Source organism: Lissotriton helveticus, chromosome 3_2 (genome assembly GCF_964261635.1).
Source record: "Lissotriton helveticus chromosome 3_2, aLisHel1.1, whole genome shotgun sequence".
NCBI lineage: Eukaryota > Metazoa > Chordata > Amphibia > Caudata > Salamandridae > Lissotriton > Lissotriton helveticus.
Genome location: NC_136062.1, coordinates 113958577 through 113980862, shown reverse-complemented (window position 1 = coordinate 113980862; position 22286 = coordinate 113958577). Strand labels below are relative to the sequence as shown.

The 22286-nt window shown below is 43.0% G+C and overlaps 1 protein-coding gene across 1 annotated transcript in view; it reads left to right on the top strand.

Moving 5' to 3' along the window:
* Window positions 1–7123, top strand: part of PRTG (protogenin) — a 98187-nt gene extending 91064 nt beyond the window's left edge. Inside the window, exons 17-18 of the mRNA XM_078684869.1 lie at window positions 186–290; window positions 1062–7123. Coding sequence (XP_078540995.1) covers window positions 186–290; window positions 1062–1448 — 492 coding nt within the window. The 3' untranslated portion in view covers window positions 1449–7123. The remainder of the gene's footprint in view (window positions 1–185; window positions 291–1061) is intronic.
* The last annotated feature ends 15163 nt before the right edge of the window (window positions 7124–22286 follow it).

Below are 22286 nucleotides of genomic sequence, written 5' to 3'. Positions count from 1 at the left end.
TCGCTGTGTGGTTCCGCCATTCCTACCAAGGCTTAGTATAGCAATACCAGGATGCACTTGAGTGGTAAGAAGAAAGGCCATGAGTGAGGACAGTGATTTGTTTCCTCTTGGTGCGCTCGTATGCCTTTATTTCTACAACCGAAGGTACAGGAAAGAAGAAATCACAGTTCATGTTTTTTCCCCAGGGTGGATCCGAACTGATCATAAATGGCTACGGACCAGTGAAAGGGGACAACAAACATAAGAAGTGGCTGTTTTTCAAAGATTGTCAGAAGAATAAATCCAACGAGGTACGTGAACTCAGTGTTGCACAGTGACAGCCCTATTTGGTTTTGTACTTGTAGAGAGTGAGTTCATTTAAAAATCCAGAAATTGCAACACGTTCCATTTCCATTTTACATAATGCTGCTGGCTCTGGTCTGAAAGCATAGACTTCTGCGAAAGACTTGCACACAAAGAACAAACGTGGGTGACTTTTTTACACGCACACTAAATGCACTGGATCTTTTGCTTATGCCCCAGTGTGTATCTCTAACATGTCACCCACTGTATGTTTGAAGTTTTATTAGCAAACCCTCGTCTGCTACAGAGTTTCCAGTTTAGTTTGTAACACTGAAATATTTGTATTATTTTTCTGCCACCACACTTCTGTTTACTTTGGCATAAAAATGGGATTACAGTCAGTCCACAAAATGTACAGGGACATTTGATTTAATGAGGCATTTGTCTTCTCATTGGGAATGCCACACATGCATTTGAAATTTCTGATTATGGTGGACAAGGCAATGGTTGATAGATTTATGGAGCACTGCCATCTACTGGCATGGATTAAGAAATCCACTAACATTGACTGTGATTAGTAGAACGCATCATGCTTTTAGAAATTATTAACATTAGCTGATAAGACAAAACATTTCTCCTTCACATTCTATGTATATGAATTTCAAACGTGTACGTTGGCAGTGCACGTTTACATTCCGAAACTTTTCACATTGCAGTCTGAGTTTGGCTAGTTGAGAACAAAACCGCTTTATCTCTTGATTTTATTTTTGTATTTGCAGCCCAAGAGGAGAGCCGTGAAAACAGTGTGTCTGTACCAGGCAGGAACGGCAGTGTTGGTCAGCGAGGAAGACTCCCCGGTGTCGCCGGGTCAGCCCTCCTTCCAGGTGGGGTACCGACTTACAGCCGACACAGAGCACTCGGCGAACAGCGATGGAAGCCACGAAACCGGCGACTCTGGGAGATACTCACGCAGCTCCAGTGACGAGATACACATGTACTCCGTGCTGAGTACAACCCCGCCGACCTCCGGGTCTTTCACAGGCAGCGAGTCTGGGGAGGGCCAGGCCTCCGGTGACCCTATCCTCGCGCCTGGACAGACTACCTCCTCCACTCTCCACACGCAGGCCGTCGAGTCGGCTGTACGGAAGGACGAGCTCCCGGTCTAGCCCGCCCTCAGACCGCCGACTCCCGCTACGTCTGTTCGGAGGACAATGAACAACAGCCAAAACTGAGCCCGAGAATCTCCACCACGCATCGGGTGCTTGACTTCCGCTGGGATGTTCGGTTCTTTTTTTTGTTTTACTCACTCACCTTGAATGTTCGCCTGTCAGGAATGTGAAAGAACAGTTACAGATTCTGACTGAGTTTCTAGAATTCGATGTCACTGGAGCAAGGGGAAACGTTCACGCCCTTTGCTGGATATCTACCTCACTTGGCCAAGTGGTGAACTCCAAACTGCTGCTTTACCTCATTCGTGTTCTAGTTGACTCCAGCTACACAACAGATGATACTTCCTAGTAGTATTTTCTTTTTTTTTGTCGTCCAATGAATGTTTTGCTCCAAGGAATTGTCTGGGCAGAGTGACGAGGCCATTGACTAGGAGCTCTGATTTTAGCATTAGACCTTTCAGACAGGAGACACCCCCCAACAGTGCTTACCTGAGAATACCATGCAGGGTGAAAACGGCACCATTCCTAAAGCAGCATATTTAAGCCTGCAACCATGGCCGGTGTAGGTGATGTGTGCCAATGGGCCTTCTTTGAAAAGGCCAGACTGTCCACTTCTCAAAGTAGTGTTCTGTGTTCTTGCTACCTAAGTCTTTAACTAGTAATAACACATTTTCAAAAGGGTAACTGGGTAATCAGTAGTGAAATCTTGAGATTGTTCTACCTTGAGTGATGTTTCCTTTATAACCTCAAACCTCGGCAAGAAAGTGGGGGTTTTACATCTACATAATTAGGGGGGGAGGGTCTAGGGGGTCAGCAAGAATAAAATGTCCACGTTTCCTCGAGGAATTTAGTTAGGATAATTTTCTCAGTTAGACCTGCTGTAGAGCCCCATCTTCATAAAGACTTTAACGCTAAACATACAGACTCAGTGAATGTAGCTTTAAATATCCTCATACTTCCCAGCAACCGTGCCTTCCCTTATGTTAGAAAAATGCAACATTGCCTTATCCTCATTAGTATAAATGAAGTTGCTTCGAAGTGCATAACGATGCCTTAATGTTAGGTTTTAGCGATCCTTCTGGACTTTAAAGTGATTGCCATTCCTGACTGTGTATTTCGATGTGTGCATACAGCTATTGTATGTGTTTGTGTGTGTCCATTGTTGTTTACAGTATACTCAGGGCTCCACATTCCTGGCCTCAGTAGAGTAGGTGTTCAGTAAAGTCCCATGTGCCTCATTCTTCTAGTAATCCCAACAGTAACAATTTGTTGCAATTTTCCCTGTTTTCTTATTTAGACAGTGGACTATCAGAGCTCCGAGTAAATGGTCTTCTTAAAGGATGAGATTCCTGCCTCATGCCCTTACAACTCCTGTTTTATACTACCTCCTTGTAAAGTTATTTTAGTGTTATACTTTTTTCCTGGACTCAGGGAACATGTTTTTTTTTACTTGTGCCCTTTGGAAACTTGGGCAGACTGACAGGGTATCATGTTCATTTTTTATTAATAGAGAGCTATTTACTTTGGACAGAAGTAGTAACTATTTGATATCATTATGTATCAGTACATATTCACGTATTCATACAGTCTTTGAAGGAATAACCTCATACCAAAGAATCTTCTCTAAAAGGAAGAGCCAAAGAGTTGCATATTTTATTCAACAAAAATATTGTTTGTTAAAAGTATAGGTTAAAAAACCTCTTGTATAAATAGTTACTTACCAAAAATAGGGGTTATACTTAATGTAGTAGTTGAATGAATAGAATAGATGTATATTTCTGCAATTGCTCCTAGATTGCTTGTTACTAGAACACCTAAAGAAATTTGTACATATGTTCACCAGCAGAAAGCTCCAAAGATGTCCAAGTGTAATTGCTTTGGTTTCTTCTCTTCAGCTTGCGGTCCTTGAACAATACAGTATTAGAGGTCATATTTTTGGAACACCGCAATCCGCTTGTTGAAGAAGAAATCAAATTCCACCAAAGATCTATTTTTTTGGTCTCATCTAGCAATATTTTTTGTTCACAGCAAAATACTATTTTGTATTTAGCAGTTGCGTGCTTTCTGATGAGCAAAGAATACCTCTGTAAAGGCCTTTGTGCAAGGGTAACCAGTTCTCAACCAAAGACTTGTTTGCAGGAGGTTTGTGTAAAGGTTGCTTGTTCATACACAGTGAAGCATTGGAACATCACCCCTCAGCCTGGTGAAGACCAAAGACTATTTAGCAAGATATATGCCTCATAGTGATCATGAAGCAAACTTCGCTGATAGGTGTAAAGGGGACAGCTCCATCATCGCCAAAGACTTCAGCAACTAACTCTACCAAAGACCTGTCCCAATAGCTTGCTGTGTATGGACTGAAAATTCCTTTTATTCAAATACTTCATCAGCAAAACAAAAAAACCAAAGATATTTAAGGTTACCTTTTGCATGGTAGGCAAACAAATCAAGTCAAATGTTTGTGTTTGTCTTGTGTGTCACTTTTTTATGTTAACCAAATATAGCCTACATCTCCAGAGCCTCTGTACATGTCAGATCGTAACACTCCTTTTTGTGCCATCCAGCACCACATCTCCAGACCCTTTCGTACATATCAGATATGCATACATCCTATTGTTGGACATTAAACGCTTTCACCAAGTAACACTGCTCAACATTCCTGTGCTTTAGCAATGGCTGGAAAAATGGACATTCTGGAGAGATAGTCAACTTGGTACTGTGCAATGTCTACTGTGTACAATAGATGAAATACTACATATTTCAGAAGTGTATGTTTCTACAACATGTGGGCAACTTTGGTGGGCAACCAAATTTGGCTGGTCAGCCAAAAGACATTCCAGTGCAAAGGCACACACACAACTGAAGTGACTGCAATATTGTTAAAAAAAATAATAACTGAATCCCAAAGTTGCAGATATTTCTGTATGCTTGGAGGATTTCCGTGGTGCTTGTTGCTCCTGCTTACAAGGCAGTTGTGCAAAACTGTGAACGCTCAATGAAGACATTTGTTTGGATCAGCAGGAACTGGGTTCTGGAGATGTACAGGCTCTCCCTGTGTCTTGTACTGCATTTACGTACATTTTCAAAGATGAACCTAACATTGGAATTGTTACCTGGTTTTGAATTGATATTTAGTTAATGGTTTGAATTTCAGAAGGTCCAACGTTGTTGTCATGTACGCATAGAAATGGTGTCAGTCTGTGATTTTTATTTATTCATGAAAAATAACAATTTCAACCAAAATTGCTAATTGTATGGGGTACATGGCTAAGAATACTGAACATGTTTTTTATAAAATGTTAGCGATTTTTTTAATTGCAATTTAGGAAGATTTTAATTGTGCTTTGACTAGGTGTGAAAAACATGGAGCTCGTGAAATTTGTCACTGTCTGTTCTCTGTATGACAACTGTTAAATCAATATAAGTATTATCAATTATATAGTCCCACCATTTAGATTTCAAAATAACTGCCCAATATTGCTGATTAGTGCATTTCTTGTTATTCATTCGTTTTAATGCAGTCTAATCCTTCTGCAGTGGCTTGTGGTGGCTGATCATGGTACAGTCATTTATACCTTGAAAATATTTTAGTGACCATGACAGACTTAAATGATTATTACAGACTAGGTTTTTATTGCAAGGCCGGGGATGTAAAAAATTTTTAGTGTTATCTGGTGTTACTGTCCGTCTCACTTATATTATACTTACCTGTTGTAAGCTATGTGTGGTAATATTTAATCCTACACAGAAAGAGCTTTCACCTTTCAAACAAGATTAAGTGCAGTAATGCCAGGTTTTTTAAAACAACGCAAAGTAAGAAAAGGAAGAGGCCTTGTGATCTTGCAGTTCAAACTTAATAGACCGGCTTTCAGATTTATAGTGGTTTTAGACAAGCTCCCCAAGATGCAGGTTGACTCACCGTAACTTATCACTATTCTGTGAGCAAATAAAGAGGGCGAACCCTCTGTCCCACCAGGGCCATCTGAGCTTTTCTTGTCACGAAATGCTTTTATGGCTGAACATGGTGCCGCATAATAACTCCGGGTCCCATAAAGTAATTGTTATTTGAATTTGTTGGACTTCCAGACTACCTTTTTTGTATGCGTACATAACACCACAAAGTGATTTTAGAGAATTTTACATGAAACATTTGTTTATGTATGTAAACATTTTATGGATTTTTTTGACATTTTGTTTTTAAGTGTGGATTTTCTTTTAAAAGCCATGTCGGTGTACCTTGATTATTTCAGATTTTTTCATTGAAGCGGCTTATTTTCCTTTTTCAAATTGTGATTTACTCTCCATAAGTAGTGTTTTTCAATCGCCTTTTGGAAGTGGGCTTTTGCTCCGTTTGAGAAACCTGTGAAAGTCGAGTGGGATCTGTAAAGGCCAACATATGTTATATATTTAATTAGTATTTTAAAAGAAGAAGTACATATTACTTTACCACCAGACTGGAAAACAAAGGCTGCATGAATGACATTGGCGTTGCTTCGTGCCTCCCCCCCAAACATCATAATTACTGTTAATGGAGGCTGATGCGATTGCTGGAAGTTATAGACACACTGCATAAGGAGGTGACAGGATAGGTCTCCCGTTGTCTGCAAACCAGCCAGTACTGCTATTAAAGTACAAAACAATTTCTCTCAATTATATATGGAACACAACCCAGTAGCATAAGAAAAGTAATGTTACTCACAAATCCAATGTATCTACTACTCAACACTGCTGGCTAAAAAATAGCTTTTTTGATTACACTAGGCATATCAGAGATGTACGACACGCGGATGAGTTCTGTGGTATCTCCCGGTGCACTCCTTAGTCCCTCTTCTTTCCTAGCCCCTCTCTAGGACATTGTGAATCTGGTGTGGCGCCTCTTACAGAGGAAAAATCTGGGTGGGCTTGTACCGTTCATTTTACCACTGGGAAATCAATGTAGTGTTGGGTAGAAGGAGAGCATAGATGTAGCTTGATCTCATCAGCTTCAGTCAAAGAACCATCTCAGAGCCTCGTTAAGTGCTCGGTAAGTTTGAGCATTTGGATGGATAGAAAAAGACATGCCATATTAACAGTGCATTTTTAGGCAACATTTTACTGTGTAAATGCATGATTTTAAGAAGGAAATTAAGAAGCGGCTGAAATGCGGCCCTCACCGACACGCTAAATAGAGCCAGGTCTTCCATTTCTAGGAAGCGGCTTTTAATGGGGAAGAGACACTTGAGAGAAGTGGAGGATTCAGTCAGGTATCTCATATTGTGGTGTTCTGAATTCTCTCACTCCTTATCTCTTTATTTTCTTGTAAAGGATGCAATGGCTGTCTTGTAATGAGGGAAGGGGCTGAATTTAATTAATTTTATATTTAACTCAGGGGATCGGCTCTCTTAGCTCACTTACAGGATGGACGCCAGTGTATTCCTTGAATTTTGAATGTATCTTCCCACTGTCTTTTTTAACATACTTTTTTCTTTAATATTGTGGGTTGTTTTTTTTTTTTACTATTTTTATTATAGTGTTCAGTATATGTTTTCTAACGTGTTTTTAGGGCCGTTTACTTACTGCCCCAGCGATCATGCCAAAAATAAATAGAAGTTTAAATGCCAAAAAATGTTTATGGAACAGTTTTCAAATTAGTGTGATTATTAATGGATTGCACAGTTTAAATAAAAGTTTTCCTACTTAAAAGTATACTCCTTTATTTTTTCTTATTTGATTGGTTTTGGGTAATTGTGTGTTTGTATGTTTTCATGTACTGGTGCACGCTTATACTTGTGACTCAAGTTTAGGAACTGTTTATTCCTTTAGCTTCTATTTTGACGTCTTGAAGGTAATGGCCACTGATCTTGCTCTTATATCAACGTCCCTGGGTTCCCTCTTCCCAAAGTTTTGATTAGCTCTGCCCCGTGACTGGGACTACTGGAATTGTGTGAAATCCCTTTCAGAAGTCGTCCAGTGCTTTCACCTAAATCTGCCTGGTTGCATAGGTCCCGCCTTTTGCAGACATTCCCACCATTTTGGACGAGATGTCCATCAGTCAAAGGGCTGGTGCACCTATCTAACTCCACTGAGACACAGTTAAAACCCACCTATATGAAAGCTTTAGTTAATGACTGCACCATTTTGACTTGGACAACAACACTGAATGTCTGATGCTGGATTTTAAGGGCTCTATATTGCATGTGTCATATACACTTCACAACATGGGATGATATTCCCAGGGACAAAAGGATAAAATTGCATGATATAAAGCAGGTCTGGGAAAAGCCACCATAAAGTGCACAGTGTTAAATCTCAGATGTGTTTGCAGATACCTATGATAACTAAAAGGAATCCACACGAGATATCAGTCATAGGGCGTGTGGTGAGTAGAATGTAATTGCGCACAGTAGCTTTTAAAATCTTTTTGCATTTTCAAGGTACGGTCCATGTCTAAAAATTTGTTCTTAAGATCATTCTTGAGAGAGGCAGGCCGGCCATTAGGATTTTCAAACAATGCAGGCATGTCCAGACTTTGGCTTAGTTCCTAAATATATGCTGGCAATGGGATTTTCTTTGCCTTGTTCGGGCATAGAAAATATTTTGAAATCTGTTGCATAAGGTTGGTTAGGATTTTGGACCAAATTGCCAAACACAATAGAGCTGGGTGTAATTTAATTATATGATTAATATAATGCAACCCCAGTTCAGTATGACACAAAAAGGTGGAAGTACTCTAAGAGACTGTTAACAAAGGCCTAAAAAAACAATGTTCCAGGCATATGAGCTGCAGATACTACACTTTTGCATTAGATCGCCACCTGGTGTTGGGCTCGGATGATTGCATGTTGTCGTCTTGGAAGAAGTCTTTTGTAGTCACGAGATAGGTGACTCCTCCCTTGGACGATAGTGCGCATGGGCATCGGCTCCATCCTTAGATTGTTTTTTTCCGCCACTGGGTTCGAATGAACTTTTTCCGCTCTGCCTCGAAATCTACTTTTCAAGTACTTTGAAGCGCAAAAAATCATAAAAACTTTACTTAACTAACTTCGATATCGACTAGCATCGTTTCGACTCCATCAGCTCGATTCCGGTCGTCGACGCGGGCCGTTGGGCCTATCCACGCCGTGAGGCCTACACCCCATGGAAAGGACGCCATTTAAAAAATGCCCCGAGTGTGGAGCAAAGTATCCACACAGTGACCAACACAAGGTCTGCAACCTGTGCTTATCGCCAGAACACGACTAATCCAGCTGTACAGCCTGCGCGACCTTTCGATCCAAGAAAACCATCCAAGATCGGAGGGCCCGTCGACGCGACATGCAGAGATCAGCTCTGGAACCGGTAGACATCTTCGACGAGGAGGTTCCACTCGTTCCTGAAGAAGATTCCGTTGATCTCCAAATCGTATCAGAGGCAGACGACTCAGATGACTCCATACCATCGGGTCAGCGCATGAGTACTACTGCCCCTGCACCACACACAGCACCCAGATCGAAGGCAAAGGTCAACACTCCGCCTCCGGGGCCCAGTCGTGACCGAAAAACCACTTTGAAAGCCCCACCATCGAGCCCGGCTCCGAAGAAAGCAGTTAAGCCTTCCGATGGCTCTTTACTGAGCAAGCCGCATGTGCCGATCCCACCAGCTCCCTCGGCACCGAAACCAAAAGAAGTCTCGGCTCCAAGACCGTCGACTTCAAAAGACAAAGGTGCGAAGCCAGCGTTCGAAGCCGACGAGACCAGCTTCCACTCCGTAGACATCGTCTTCGGTACCGAAATCGACAAGGCCGGATTCTGATGCGCCCAAGCCCTCGAAACAGCCTACGACACCGAAAACTACGCCAAAGGACAATGTAACACCTCCTAAGGCTAAAGACAAGCAGCAACCTCGTCCGGAACCGAAAAAATCGGCGCCGACAAAGGTTCCACAAGGAGAGGAACTTTTCCAACCAGATCCTCTGCAAAAGAAGATCTACATTGACCCAAAAACAGGTGCTGTATCCACTATACCACACAAGAAGAGGAAGGCAGATACAACACCCACACCTGTAGTACCTGCCAAGAAGAAGGACTCTGCCACATCTCCTATGCACCCTTCTTCTCCTATACTTCCTTCTCCTTCTTCCCTTGTTCCTCTTAACATTTCATCACAGATTTCTCCTCCACATTCTCCTACTCTGTCTTCACACTCACCTCAAAACGATGATGAGTATAGCCTAGGGAGAGGGATAGACCCAGATGAGCCTTTCCCATACCCTTTAGATGATCCAGACTGGGAGTGCCCAAACCCAAGGGATACACCTGATATTCCTGACCCACAGTCATACCCATCAAAACCTTCTCCCCCAGAAGATACCATTGGTTTTGGGCACCTATTGAACAGAGCTGCCATTTACCATGGGGTCACTATGCACTCTGATGAGGTAGAGGAGGATTTTCTATTAGACACATTTGAACAATCGCAAAGGTCTGTTCAAATTCTTCCTATGATTAAAGGGGTCATCAAACATGCTCCAGAGGTATTTAAAGACTCTGTACATACTAGGATCCTAAACCCTAGAATTGAGAAAAAATATAGGCCTGCACCTGCTGATCCAGCCTACATTAAAGGACAACTACCATTAGATTCACTAGTTGTATCAAATGCTAGGAAAAGGGCAAACTCACAAACGTCAGGTGAAGCACCCCCACCTGACAAAGAATCTAAAGTCATAGATGCCTCAGGCAAAAGAATAGCTGCGCAAGCTACTAACATATGTCGTATAGCTAACACACAAGCCCTCCTTTCAAGATATGACAGAGCTCATTATGATCAGTTAGAGGAACTATTAAAACATCTACCTGACCAATATAAAACGCAGGCTAACGACCTTGTACAAGAAGACAAGCTAATTTCCAATACCTCAATCAAGTGCGCACTTGATGTGGCAGACACTGCGTCTAGAGCTGTGAACACTAGTGTCCTACTTAGAAGACATGCGTGGCTACGCATTTCAGGATTCAAACAGTGCAAACTACCATTTTAAATTTAATCAAAATCAATTGTTTGGACCAGAGGTAGACACAGCACTTGAAAAAATGAAGAAGGATACAGAGACTGCCAAATCTATGTGAGCTTTACAGTCCACAAAAGCTACAAGTTCCTTTCGTCGCTCCTTCTACAGTGGAGGTTCCAAACAGACTGGAACAGACAATACAACATCCTTCAAATCTAACACACAAACATCTTCTAACAAGGGTTATTTTAGAGGAGGTTATAGAGGAAACAACAACAAAGGAAGAGGTCGGGGTAACCACAATAATCAAACCTCTTCCACCACAAAACAGTGACTTTCCTCTGCTTCCCCACCAGCATTCCACTCCTGTGGGGGGCAGATTAATTCAGTTCCTACATGTCTTGAATTCCATTACAACAGACAAGTGGGTAGGTCAAATTATCCAGTATGGCTACTGCCTCGAACTTACAGCAACACCTCCATACATTCCACCCAAGCAGCGTCCAATGTCTACAGAACATCTTACTCTTCTCAAACAAGAAGTCCTGTCACTTCTTCAAAAGGACGCAATAGAATTAGTTCCTTTACAACACCAAGGAACAGGGGTTTACTCGCTGTATTTTCTAATACCCAAGAAGGACGGGACACAGGCCAATTCTCGACCTCAGGCCCCTCAATCGTTACATACAGTCAGATCCTTTTCATATGATCACTTTACAACAAGTGCTTCCACTGCTGCAACAAGGCGATTTCCTTACAACACTAGATTTAAAGGACGCCTACTTCCATATTCCAATACATCCTGCTCACAGGAAGTATCTAAGGTTTGTACTGGAAGGACAACATTATCAATTCAAAGTCCTTCCATTCAGAGTTACAACAGCACCAAGAGTATTCACAAAGTGCCTAGCAGTAGTAGCAGCACATCTCAGGAGACAACAAATACAGGTCTTCCCTTATCTAGAAGATTGGCTCATAAAAGCCAAGTCATTTCATCAGTGTGCTCGACACACACATCAGACAATTGACACATTGCACTTAGGGTTTACAATAAACTACACCAAGTCGCACCTGCAACCCTCTCATACACATCAGTATCTAGGGGCTACAATAAACACTTCTACAGCTCTAGCGTATTCCAGTCCAGCAAGGATACAAAGCATTCAGGCCTTAGTCACAAGCTTCCAACATCAACACTCTATCTCCAAGCCAGAGTGTTCATGAGACTAATAGGCATGATGGCATCTTGCATCTTCATAGTACCATATGCTAGACTGCAGATGCGTCCGTTACAGGAATGTCTAGCACAACAGTGGAACCAGGCTCAAGGGCAACTAACAGACCTGGTGTTGGTAGACAGCCGCACACATCGCTCTCTGCAGTGGTGGAACACCAAAAACTTGACAAAGGGACGGCCGTTCCTCGAACCTGTTCCACAAATAATGCTCACAGCAGACGCATCTCTCACAGGATGAGGAGCCCATCTCCTACATCATACAACTCAAGGTCAGTGGAACATTCAACAGAAATTGTTCCATATCAACCATCTAGAGCTGCTAGCAATATTCTTAGCACTCAAAACATTCCAAGTACAAGTACAAAACAAAGCTGTATTAATCCGGACGGACAACATGACAGCTATGTATTCTATACAATAACAGGGGGGGACACACACTCTCTACAACTGTCCCAGCTTGCACAGAGCATTTGGAGATGGGCCATTCCACAAAATATATATCTGCTAGCAGAGCACCTTCCAGGAGTTCACAATCAGATAGCAGATCTGTTGAGTCGGCAGACACAACAAATTCACGAATGGGAACTACATCCGCAAGTTCTTCAACCATTTTTTCACACGTGGGGTCATCCAGACACACGAAAACGCAAAATGCCCAACCTTCGCCGCCAGGTTTCCACACCCGCTGTCCAAGGGCAATGCGATATGGATTAACTGGTCAGGCAGATTTGCGTACGCTTTTCTGCCACTACCACTAATACCATTAGTAGTACGCAAGCTCAGACAGTCTCTCAAATTAATCCTGGTAGCTCCCATATGGGCACACCCACCGTGGTTCACCACACTGCTAGAACTCTCTCTAGTTCCACACCAAAAGTTACGAATGACACCTAACGCAGAACCATGGAGACATCAGACATCCAGACCCAAATCAACGGAATTTGGCGATCTGGCTCCTGTAGTCTTAGAGTTAGGAAATCTTGACCTACCACCAGACTGTATGAACATCATTAAAGAAGCCAGGAGACCTACTACCAGAGCTTGTTATGCTGCTAAATGGAAGAGATTTGCCATTTATTGCAACAATAACCAAATTGATCCTCTGGATGTTTCTATCCAGAATATCATTTGCTACCTTTTACATTTACAAAGATGTAACTTGGCATATTCATCCATTCGCCTGCACCTTGCAGCAATTGCAGCATATTTACAAAACAGACATCTGTCTCTTTTTAGAGTACCCGCTATTAAAGCATTTATGGAAGGAGTAAAAAGAATCATTCCACCCAGGTTACCACCTTTTCCAGTATGGAACCTAAACGTTGTTCTTACAAGGCTCATGGGTCCCCCTTTTGAACCTTTACACAAATGTGAACTGCAATTCCTCACATGGAAAACAGCTTTCCTTATTGCTATTACCGCTCTTAGAAGAGTAAGTGAGATACAAGCTTTCACAATACAAGAACCATTTTTACAACTACATCGTAACAAAGTGGTTCTAAGAACTAATCCTAAATTCCTTCCAAAAGTCATTAGTCCTTTTTCATTTAAACCAATCTGTAGAGTTACCTGTGTTTTTCCAAAACCCTGACTCTGAGCCAGAAAGAGCTCTACACACAATAGATGTTAAAAGAGCTCTTCTCTACTATATAGACCGGACTAAATCTTTTCGAAAGACAAAACAATTGTTTGTATCTTTCTCTCCACCACATAAAGGCAACCCCATCTCTAAGGGTGGAATTGCAAGGTGGATTGTAAAATGTATACAAATATGCTATCAAAAAGCAAAACGTACATTAATAGTTCCTGCTAGAGTACATTCCACACGCAAGCTAGGAGCCTCTATAGCTTTCTTAGGGAACCTCCCCTTAGAAGGCATATGCAAGGCAGCAACATGGTCTACAACACACACCTTCACTAAACACTACTGTGTTGATGTGCAAGCCAAGCAGCAAGCTGCAGTAGGCCAAGCTGTCCTTTAAACTCTCTTTCAAACTACTGCAACAGATACAGGTGACCACCGCTAGGGGAGACACTGCTGCACATTCGATGCAAAAGTGTAGTATCTGCAGCTCATATGCCTCGAACGGAAAATGCTACTTACCAGTATGCATCTGTTCTTGGCATGTAGAGCTGCAGATCACTACACACCCTCCCGCCTCCCCGGGACTTGTATCTGTTCAAGTTTTATCTTACTTAGAAGCACACGCATGGACATCCTTTTTCTTTACTTCTAACTCCATCATTTCCCAGCATGGCGAAAAACAATCTAAGGATGGAGCCGATGCCCATGCGCACTATCGTCCAAGGGAGGAATCACCTATCTCGTGACTACAAAAGACTTCTTCCAAGACGACAACAACATGCAATCATCTGAGCCCAACACCAGGTGGCGATCTAATGCAAAAGTGTAGTGATCTGCAGCTCTACATACCAAGAACAGATGCATACTGGTAAGTAGCATTTTCCTTTCTGTTTTCTGGATGCTGTCGTACTCCAGTAGAGCATTGGTAGTAATAGAGAGGCACTTGGATTTATAAACCGTGACCGTTCTCTGATTTGGTTTGTTATCCAACTTTGAGGCAAATTGGAAAAGTATTCACCCGTTCCTGCATGACTCCATTGTTTTTAGCTAGAGTAAGTTTTGAGCACAGTATACCAACCTGGGTGGCCACCCTCTTCCCGTCGCGTAACACTGAGAGGCAGGAATAGGGCGAGCGCCAACATAAGGTACATCAACAGACAGATTTATAAAGAACATTTTCCAGCCCATTGATCTACAAAATAAACAAAAAGGGGGCCAAGGCACAGCCCTGGCTGACTCCGCAGGCAATGTGAAAGGGCTCTTTCGTCTCCCGGTTTGGGCCGTGTCTAACAGTGGCTGTCACCTCAATGTACAATTGTCTTAAATTAACATCACCATGATTGCCAAAGTTAATTCCTATTCACATGATCGAATGCCAAACTACGATCCATAAATGCAGTTTAAACCAGGCCATCTTTCACAACTGTTTATTGGCTGATTAAAAGATAAAAATCTGCCATTGCTTTATTGTACCCACACCCGGCATAAAACCGTATGGTAGGTTAGAAATGATCTCATTATCCTTACCCCAAGATTCCAACCGATCCAGCAAAAGTCTACCCATTACCTTGGCGGTGGAATCAATCAAAGATATGGAGCGATTAAACTTTGGGTCACCTTTCTAAAAATCTGAACAATTATGCCATGCAACCAGGGCTTAGTTGAGCTCATAACTGCAACATCCCTCAATATATTAGTAGGGAAGGGTACCTACAGGTATTTGCTTTAAAAAGATCAGTTGAGACCCCATCAAGACCTTACCCATGGAACTTTCACTGATGGCTTTCAAATCATCTTCAAGCTGAATTATAAAACTACAGGGTTTAGCCTGTACAGTCCTGAGAACTGCCCCCATTATGAATCTCCGAGAATGGGTTAACCAATTCTCAGGGGAGATGACCACATTGCGCCCTGTGTATAAAAAACATTAAAGAAATGGGAGATTAATCACTTGGCAGAACCCTCTACTATCTGTTTTTGAGCAGGCCTCTAAAAGGGATTCATAAGCCTCCTCCCTTATTTGTTTTTTTCCTGGTGGCAACTTGCTTTTTTTATAGGCTGTTGGGCACAGTTGAACATCCTCCTGAATCTTAGGGTTTGATTTCAAAGACATCACTAAATTCCTATGTGCCCTTGAGAAGCTGGCATCAAACCAACAGGTGGTCTTGGCCTACTATGGCGTACAAGGAATCAACATCAACTCTCTAATAGAGGCACACAATCCACAAAAGCTGGCCTGGGCGGAGTTAACAGAGTTTGGCTACTCCGTGAAGTGACAAAAAAATTCTACCGCGTTACGTGGAGTTTCACCAGTGGGGAGTGCGCTTGGGTCATTACGTTAGTGATGATTTTGAGTGCTGGGTGTTTGTCCCGCGCTGTAAAATCATCGCAAACTGCACCATGCACAGTGCAAGAGGGCTCAGCTTCCTTTCTGATGCTCGAGTAGATTTTTTTACTCGAGCAGCGACTTTCTCAACGCAAACAGAAGGTTTCTCAACACAAGTGGTTACGACCTTCCTTGACCACTCATATTGAGAAATCTGATAACCCACATTGAGAAATCTCACCAGGAGGTTAATTTTCCATGCTCGCCAACTAGACCTTAGCGAGCGAGGAAAAATCTCGCCCACAGATGGATTTTCCTCGCTCACGCATGCCAATTTGACGTTGACAAGCACGTGCGAGGAAAACTACTCCACTCCAAGGAGCAGAATTATTAGGGGACTCTGCGTGCTGCTGGTAGTGCGGAAAACTCTGCAAACTACGCGTAGTTCACCACCCAGGGTTGCAATAATATTATTAACATTGGCTTACTCATCTAAACAGGTTAAAACCTCAATCATATTTTGAGTAACTAGAGTAGAGATACAATGTTCTTCTTCTATATTCTCCCACTTCTGCATGCCTCCCTTGTTTTTAGTTAGGGTACGTTTTGAGAACGGTATACCAACCTGGGTTGCCACCCTCTTCCTGTCACGTGACACTAACGGAGGCAGTGGTCACTAAATGCAGTTTCTATTACTGTGTACGTTGAAAGGAAAAACATATCTGATGAGAATAAATTATAACCAATTAAACTACAACGGTACGTGCCAATACATGTTGGCTTTGAAAATGGGTTAGTGGATCGTAAATCCAAGGCAAAGTACAGCCAGTAATTAAACAGAATGAAGTTGAGTGCTTTGCCATAAAGTGAAACGCAGAAATGAATTAAGGCATCTCCAGAATGGTCCACGAATCCCCAGGAGAGCGGACTTAAACATGGGTAGAGTTTGAGATTAAAATCTCCGATCAATGAAGCTGCTACAGGCTACTTTCTGGGTATCAACAAACCCTACTATTTCATTTGAGAGCGCAGCAACAAATTCGGTGTTGTGTGTATCAAAATAATTATTATAAAAGTTAATTTACAAAAAGTTAATTGGATTATAAATAAACTACATTTGTTGAAGTAAATGAATCTAATATAAGACCATGTAACCTTCCCAGGAAACTTTACTGAGCCTAGGGTTAAAATGCCCAACTTTGCCAGCTTGTGAATGGATTGATGCTATAAAAAAGAGATATACCCCTCTATGTGCTGTCTCTCCAGTGCCCTTGTTGTTTTACAACATATAATATTGAAGCCTTTTATAAAATGCAACCAATCAGGATTGTCCAATTGGAACCTAGGTCTGAGATACTCCATGATGCCAATTTAAAATCGGAGTCACACCACGAACACCCGGTGCCCCTGCTAATGGTTGGATCAGCAGCATGGTATGCCAGAAGCGTGGACAGACTTCACACTCCTCTCTTGTATAATTCCCCAGAGGTATGTCCCTTACAGTTGTGCTTTCATTTAAACAGGAAGAAGTGCACATGCTCGACTGTCAATCATAGACTTTACATTGGGCAAAGACTACAAATCTGATCAGTTTGGAACTGGGATGTAAAAATGAGAAAGTGTCACCGTTCCTTTGGGTATTTGGTACATTATCTGGACTAGCAAAGCCCTTTGGGGAACGGCTCTAATTCTGCTCCCATTTAATGGTGTAAAACGTATACTATTTAACCCCTTCGATGCTCATGAGGGAACGGTTCCGTCATAAGCATCGGTCGCTCTGTGGTCATGACGGAACCGTTTCGTCAAGACCACATCCGCGAATGGAATGTTCAGCACCGGGGGAGAATCGGCGCCGCAGGCAAGGTGTTAACAAGTCTCGGATGACAAGCTCATTCCTAAATCTAATAACACAGTAATTTGTGTCCATTTTGGGGCATTGCTGACCCACTCAATCCTCTACACCATGAATATCTTCTTGTGAAGGGAATAACTAGCCCTTGTTCTTCCAGAAAGCCAGTGGCCACTTTATTAACTAGCTGATCATGCCTCTCAGTGTGAGCCGATCGAAGTTTTGGGACATCTTTCAGAATGATGATCTATTGCACAGCTTTCCAAACTTTTCATGTTGGTGACACACCTTTTAGCCAATCTTCAGCTGGTGACACGGTAATGCGAGCGAGCGCAGTGAGTGAGACCAAGCCATTTAAGGGGGGTTGACGGTGGTTCTCCACCGAGAAAATTTTGAAAAAAATAGTGGGCAAATGGTGCACTTTCAAGCAAATTTGAGAAAGCAGAAAGGTTATTAAAGCAATTGTGAATCTGTCCTAACAAATACAGTAACTGGCAAAACTGGGTGTAAGCAATGTTAGGTTTGTGCCTGAAACAAGAATATAATCATGCACACATTGATTCATGGCCCAATGATTTAATGCCCCAATGATTTATGGTATAAAAGGGGGGGGGGATGCACGCACTGCCAATTTTTTCAACCATGCACAAAGTCTGCCTGCTGCCTTGCTGAATATGAGTTATACAAAAATCTGTTTAGGAAGTGGGAATTGTGAGTGGTAAAACAATCATGCAACTTCTCAGCCGGTCTCTGCGCATTGAACTCAGGTAGAACCACTTCCCTCAGCGCAGCGCGCCAAAAGGCAACAGAAAATAACTAATCCCAGCAATGACTGTGCATCTGCTCCTCTGTTTCAAAAAACATAATATTCGATGGATGTTTACTTTCATCTTTTTACTCTTCTGTAACTATACCTCTCAATCACAACTCAAGTTAGGAAATGATAAACACCAAAATGCAATGCAGGAACATAATGCAGAGTGGTGTCACAGGCTTTGAACTTGGAACACAAGCATTGTAATAACGGAGGCAGAAGTACATTAAGCAACATATCAGCCCTGGGGCTATGACGCCCTTTCTTTTATTAACAGATGGGATCTCAGAACAAGAGCCCTGCAATTGTTTTGGAGCACCAACCTTTTACCACTCAGTTCTGCAACTAATTTGGTGATTCAGGGACACAAAAACATACTAGGTATCTGTTGTAATGCCAACTAAACCAAATATTAGAGCAATCACCAGAAGGGCAAACTAACCCCTGGCATTCGATAATCCACATCCATTGGCTTCCCAAGACCCTTCATCTCAGCCTTTGCAACTACTCTGACAAGAATAAAAGTACCAGTGGTCATACCCACAACCATTATTCATGCATAATAACGTGCATGCTGCTGATCTATTCCGGAACTGGTGGCCTCTTGCCACCTGCACCCCTTCGAATCGCCACAATAAAAAAACATTTAACATGAAAAAGTCGATCTTAGAAAACATGTTTCACATGTAGCCCATTCGAAATATTTTCATGCATACCGTACCACAGAAGCGAGTACCTGGGGTATGTAAACGTGTCCCATACATCCCCCTCATACTCTGCTTACAGTGCTGGAGTATGTAAATGTCTCCCATACCCCCCCTCAAGAAGCGAATACCTTACGAATCACTCAATCGGTGTCGAAACTGCCCTCATTTTCAAACATTGGCCGCTTTACTAGCTGTATAATTCACTAATGGGGGCCACTTTTATTTGATGCCAGGACTATTTTCTGTCCAAGTCCGACCCTGCTGTTAGGTGTGCATGGAACTGCGCCGCTATGTAGAAAGAAAGGCATGGGGCTGACTTCATTGGGCGCCTTTCTCATCGTTTTTCTAAAATTAGAAGGCACAGTCCTGAATACTTTGAGCAAACAGGAGTAAGCTAAGTTTCAAATGCTTTTTATTTGCTTTATTTTTACAGCATATTAAGTCAGGTTAGTGACACTACTAATTACATTTGACAAGCCGTGTAATACTACTAGCGTGAGTACAAAAGTGAATTTTAGCAACACACCAATAAACTGATCGGAATGCTCAGTGGAGTGTTCTTTTCTTTGCTAAATGTCGGTAAGATGTTATTTCTCACACCCTACCTTTGTGGGTTAATCAAGCATATTTAAGGCGTTTCTTACTGTATTTTTTAATTATCCCGCAATCAGGTAGATTGCTTTTATAGGAATGAAAATAAATACCTTCATACAATTAAAATGAGAGGGGGTGACGGTCTCATGTTACAACTACAGCTGTTTTAATGAACTCGTGGTTAGGCTGTTTGTACTCATTTATTGATGTAGTGTAGTGCTTGGGGAAAGTAATGTCTTCTAACATCTGTTAGCAGTAGTAAACATATTAGATTAAAAACACACAACCCTCTTCGCTGGCGCAGTTGCTTCAGACTAAAAACATAACAACTGCATTACAGCCGAGCAATCAAATGATCATTTCCTCTCACGCTATGTTCCTGCCTGCAAATAACATTTAACAAACTATGCAAGACCGTTCATCAGATCACGGGAATGGATTTAATCTGAACTATTTTCAGCTAGGAACCTTGACCATGGCGTCGGAGTTGAGTGGTGTCACTATCAGCAAGACCCAGGTGATCTGGCAGACAGGTTATTGCCTTGTGGGTGAGGCAGCACAATGGAGTGAGTGGCGAGCATAGGGTAAGTGGGGGAACAGCCAAACTGGGGGGAACAATTGCTCCGGTCATCAGAGTCCAGCAAGTTATGTGGTTAGGGCCCATGTCGCTGGTGTGAAAACAAGTAGGGGAGAACAGGCTACTTCATGCTTAAGGGCTGCTATGTCATCTCGCAGCGTGAGGAATGGGTTTCCATGAATCCGCGGATAACTGGGGCGTTGTCATCCGCGAAGGGGGTTCTCGAAGGAGATGCAGGGTCTCGGGCCTGGTTAGCTCTCCTAGAGGCAGATTTAGAAATCATGCCCTTTCTCTGGTGCACTTCCATGACCGCTTCTGTTCCCCGGAAGGGGGTGCGGCACAGAATGAGGTAGGGCGATCTTTGGGGAGAACAATCAGAGTCCCACGCACACGGATGGTACCTAGACATCCCAGGCCGGGGAGGAGGAACTTCTCATGGGGGATCGTTGCACTGACACCCTAGATGTTGGATGCAGATGTCTCAGGGCAGTCTCAAGTTTTGCTTCACACCTCTACTCCTTGATAAGTTTGAGCTCACCAGTTCTGCTCGATGTTGGTGCCTGGTAGGTCTCACTGCACCTCCACTCCCCTCCTGCTGATATCAGGGGCACTTGCCAGAGCACCTAAGTCTGTATGTAGGGGCTGTGGTACATACCCTGTTTTAATCTGCTACAGTTCTGTCACTCATGTTGTGTCTGCTGAAGTCTCCACACCCACCTGGTATAAGATCACAGCAGTGCATCCTCTCAGTCTGTCCCCCGCAGCACACGTGTGCCACCAGTCTGGCTGCAGTAGTTTGAAGGGTTCAACAGCTAGTGCTTGCTACTTCAGGGATAGAAAGGGAGGGCAAGAGCTGACTGCACACCCAACTCCAGTTATGTGCCCTCCAGGCCTGTCACCGCTCCAGTGACCTCTGGCACTCACTGCCGCCTTTGGCTGGCATTTTGTACATGTTAGTGCGGCCACCCGCGCATTTAAGCTGTGGGCTTTCCAACAATGGGGTGCGACTCCAGCAGGTGAAATTGGGTCGCAATTGTCACGTCCGCAGGACAAGTCGTTCTCACCGGCTGGGGAGCACCCAGGCATTTCACAGGCTGGTGTGGGCCAGTGGCAGCGTAGCTTCCCGGTCCATCAAGCGCCACCCGCGGGTGTCACTGAGTCTCCCCTGTAATTCAAGCCGTTCACACCTGCTGGGCAGCCCCTGGGCCGAAACAGACCGACTGGTGTGGCGGTGCTCAGTAGAAAGGCTCCTACATGGGCGCCAGGTTAGACACGCCATGATCAAGCATTTTTTAAATATGTCTAGTCAATTGATGGCATGCTAACTTCATCCTTTGTTAAGTTCATTAAATGGATGAGAAATTTAAAAAAAAAGAACGAAGAGGTGAAATGTATGTATCTAAAGATGTAAGGCAAATTTTACAAGGTGAGCTTGGCAATTATTCCTCATTCCACAAACTAAAGCCAGACAGCATTTTCACGAGCATGAGACTGCACACCTGTTGTTATCGATCTTGCTGTAAACAACGGAGGAGACCTGCAACATGGCTACTGAGGTAGCTACGTAGAGTAGGCCCTAAACAGAGTTTTAACATTTCGAAAATGTAGCTTACCGAGAGCCTGGAGAGCAGAGGCGGCTCTGTGGTCACTGCATCAGAAAAGGGAACAAGGCGGCGCGCTCAGCTCACGCTCGTCGAATGCTTCTCCTTCCTCCCCGTATATCGCAGTACTGTACTGCGTCACTGAATGCAAATGCCCAAGAGAGCATTCGCCCTAATATGCCAGCAGATGTCATTATCGCATGACACACCCACACCTGGGAGGCGACACAGTAATGTGTCGCGACACACACTTTGGAAAGCACTGATCTATGGTGTAGCCACTGTTGGAAGATGCAGTATTTTAATTTGTTTTTGGGAAGAGACTAAGTGAACCATGATCAATCGATTTCCCAATCGCGGGCCTGGAGTGGAAATATGTACAGCCTGGGAATTAGCTGTACTCTGACTAGCAACGGTCAATGTTTGCGTCACAAAAGTCAACCCAAGCCCAGGGGTTTGAAGTATTGTGGTGCATTTTAGGATCCAAGCACAATTTACCGATTCATGCCCTTATATAGGTACAATTCACATTGCCCTTATATAAGCATAGAATTCCTGCCCATATTTAGACATAATC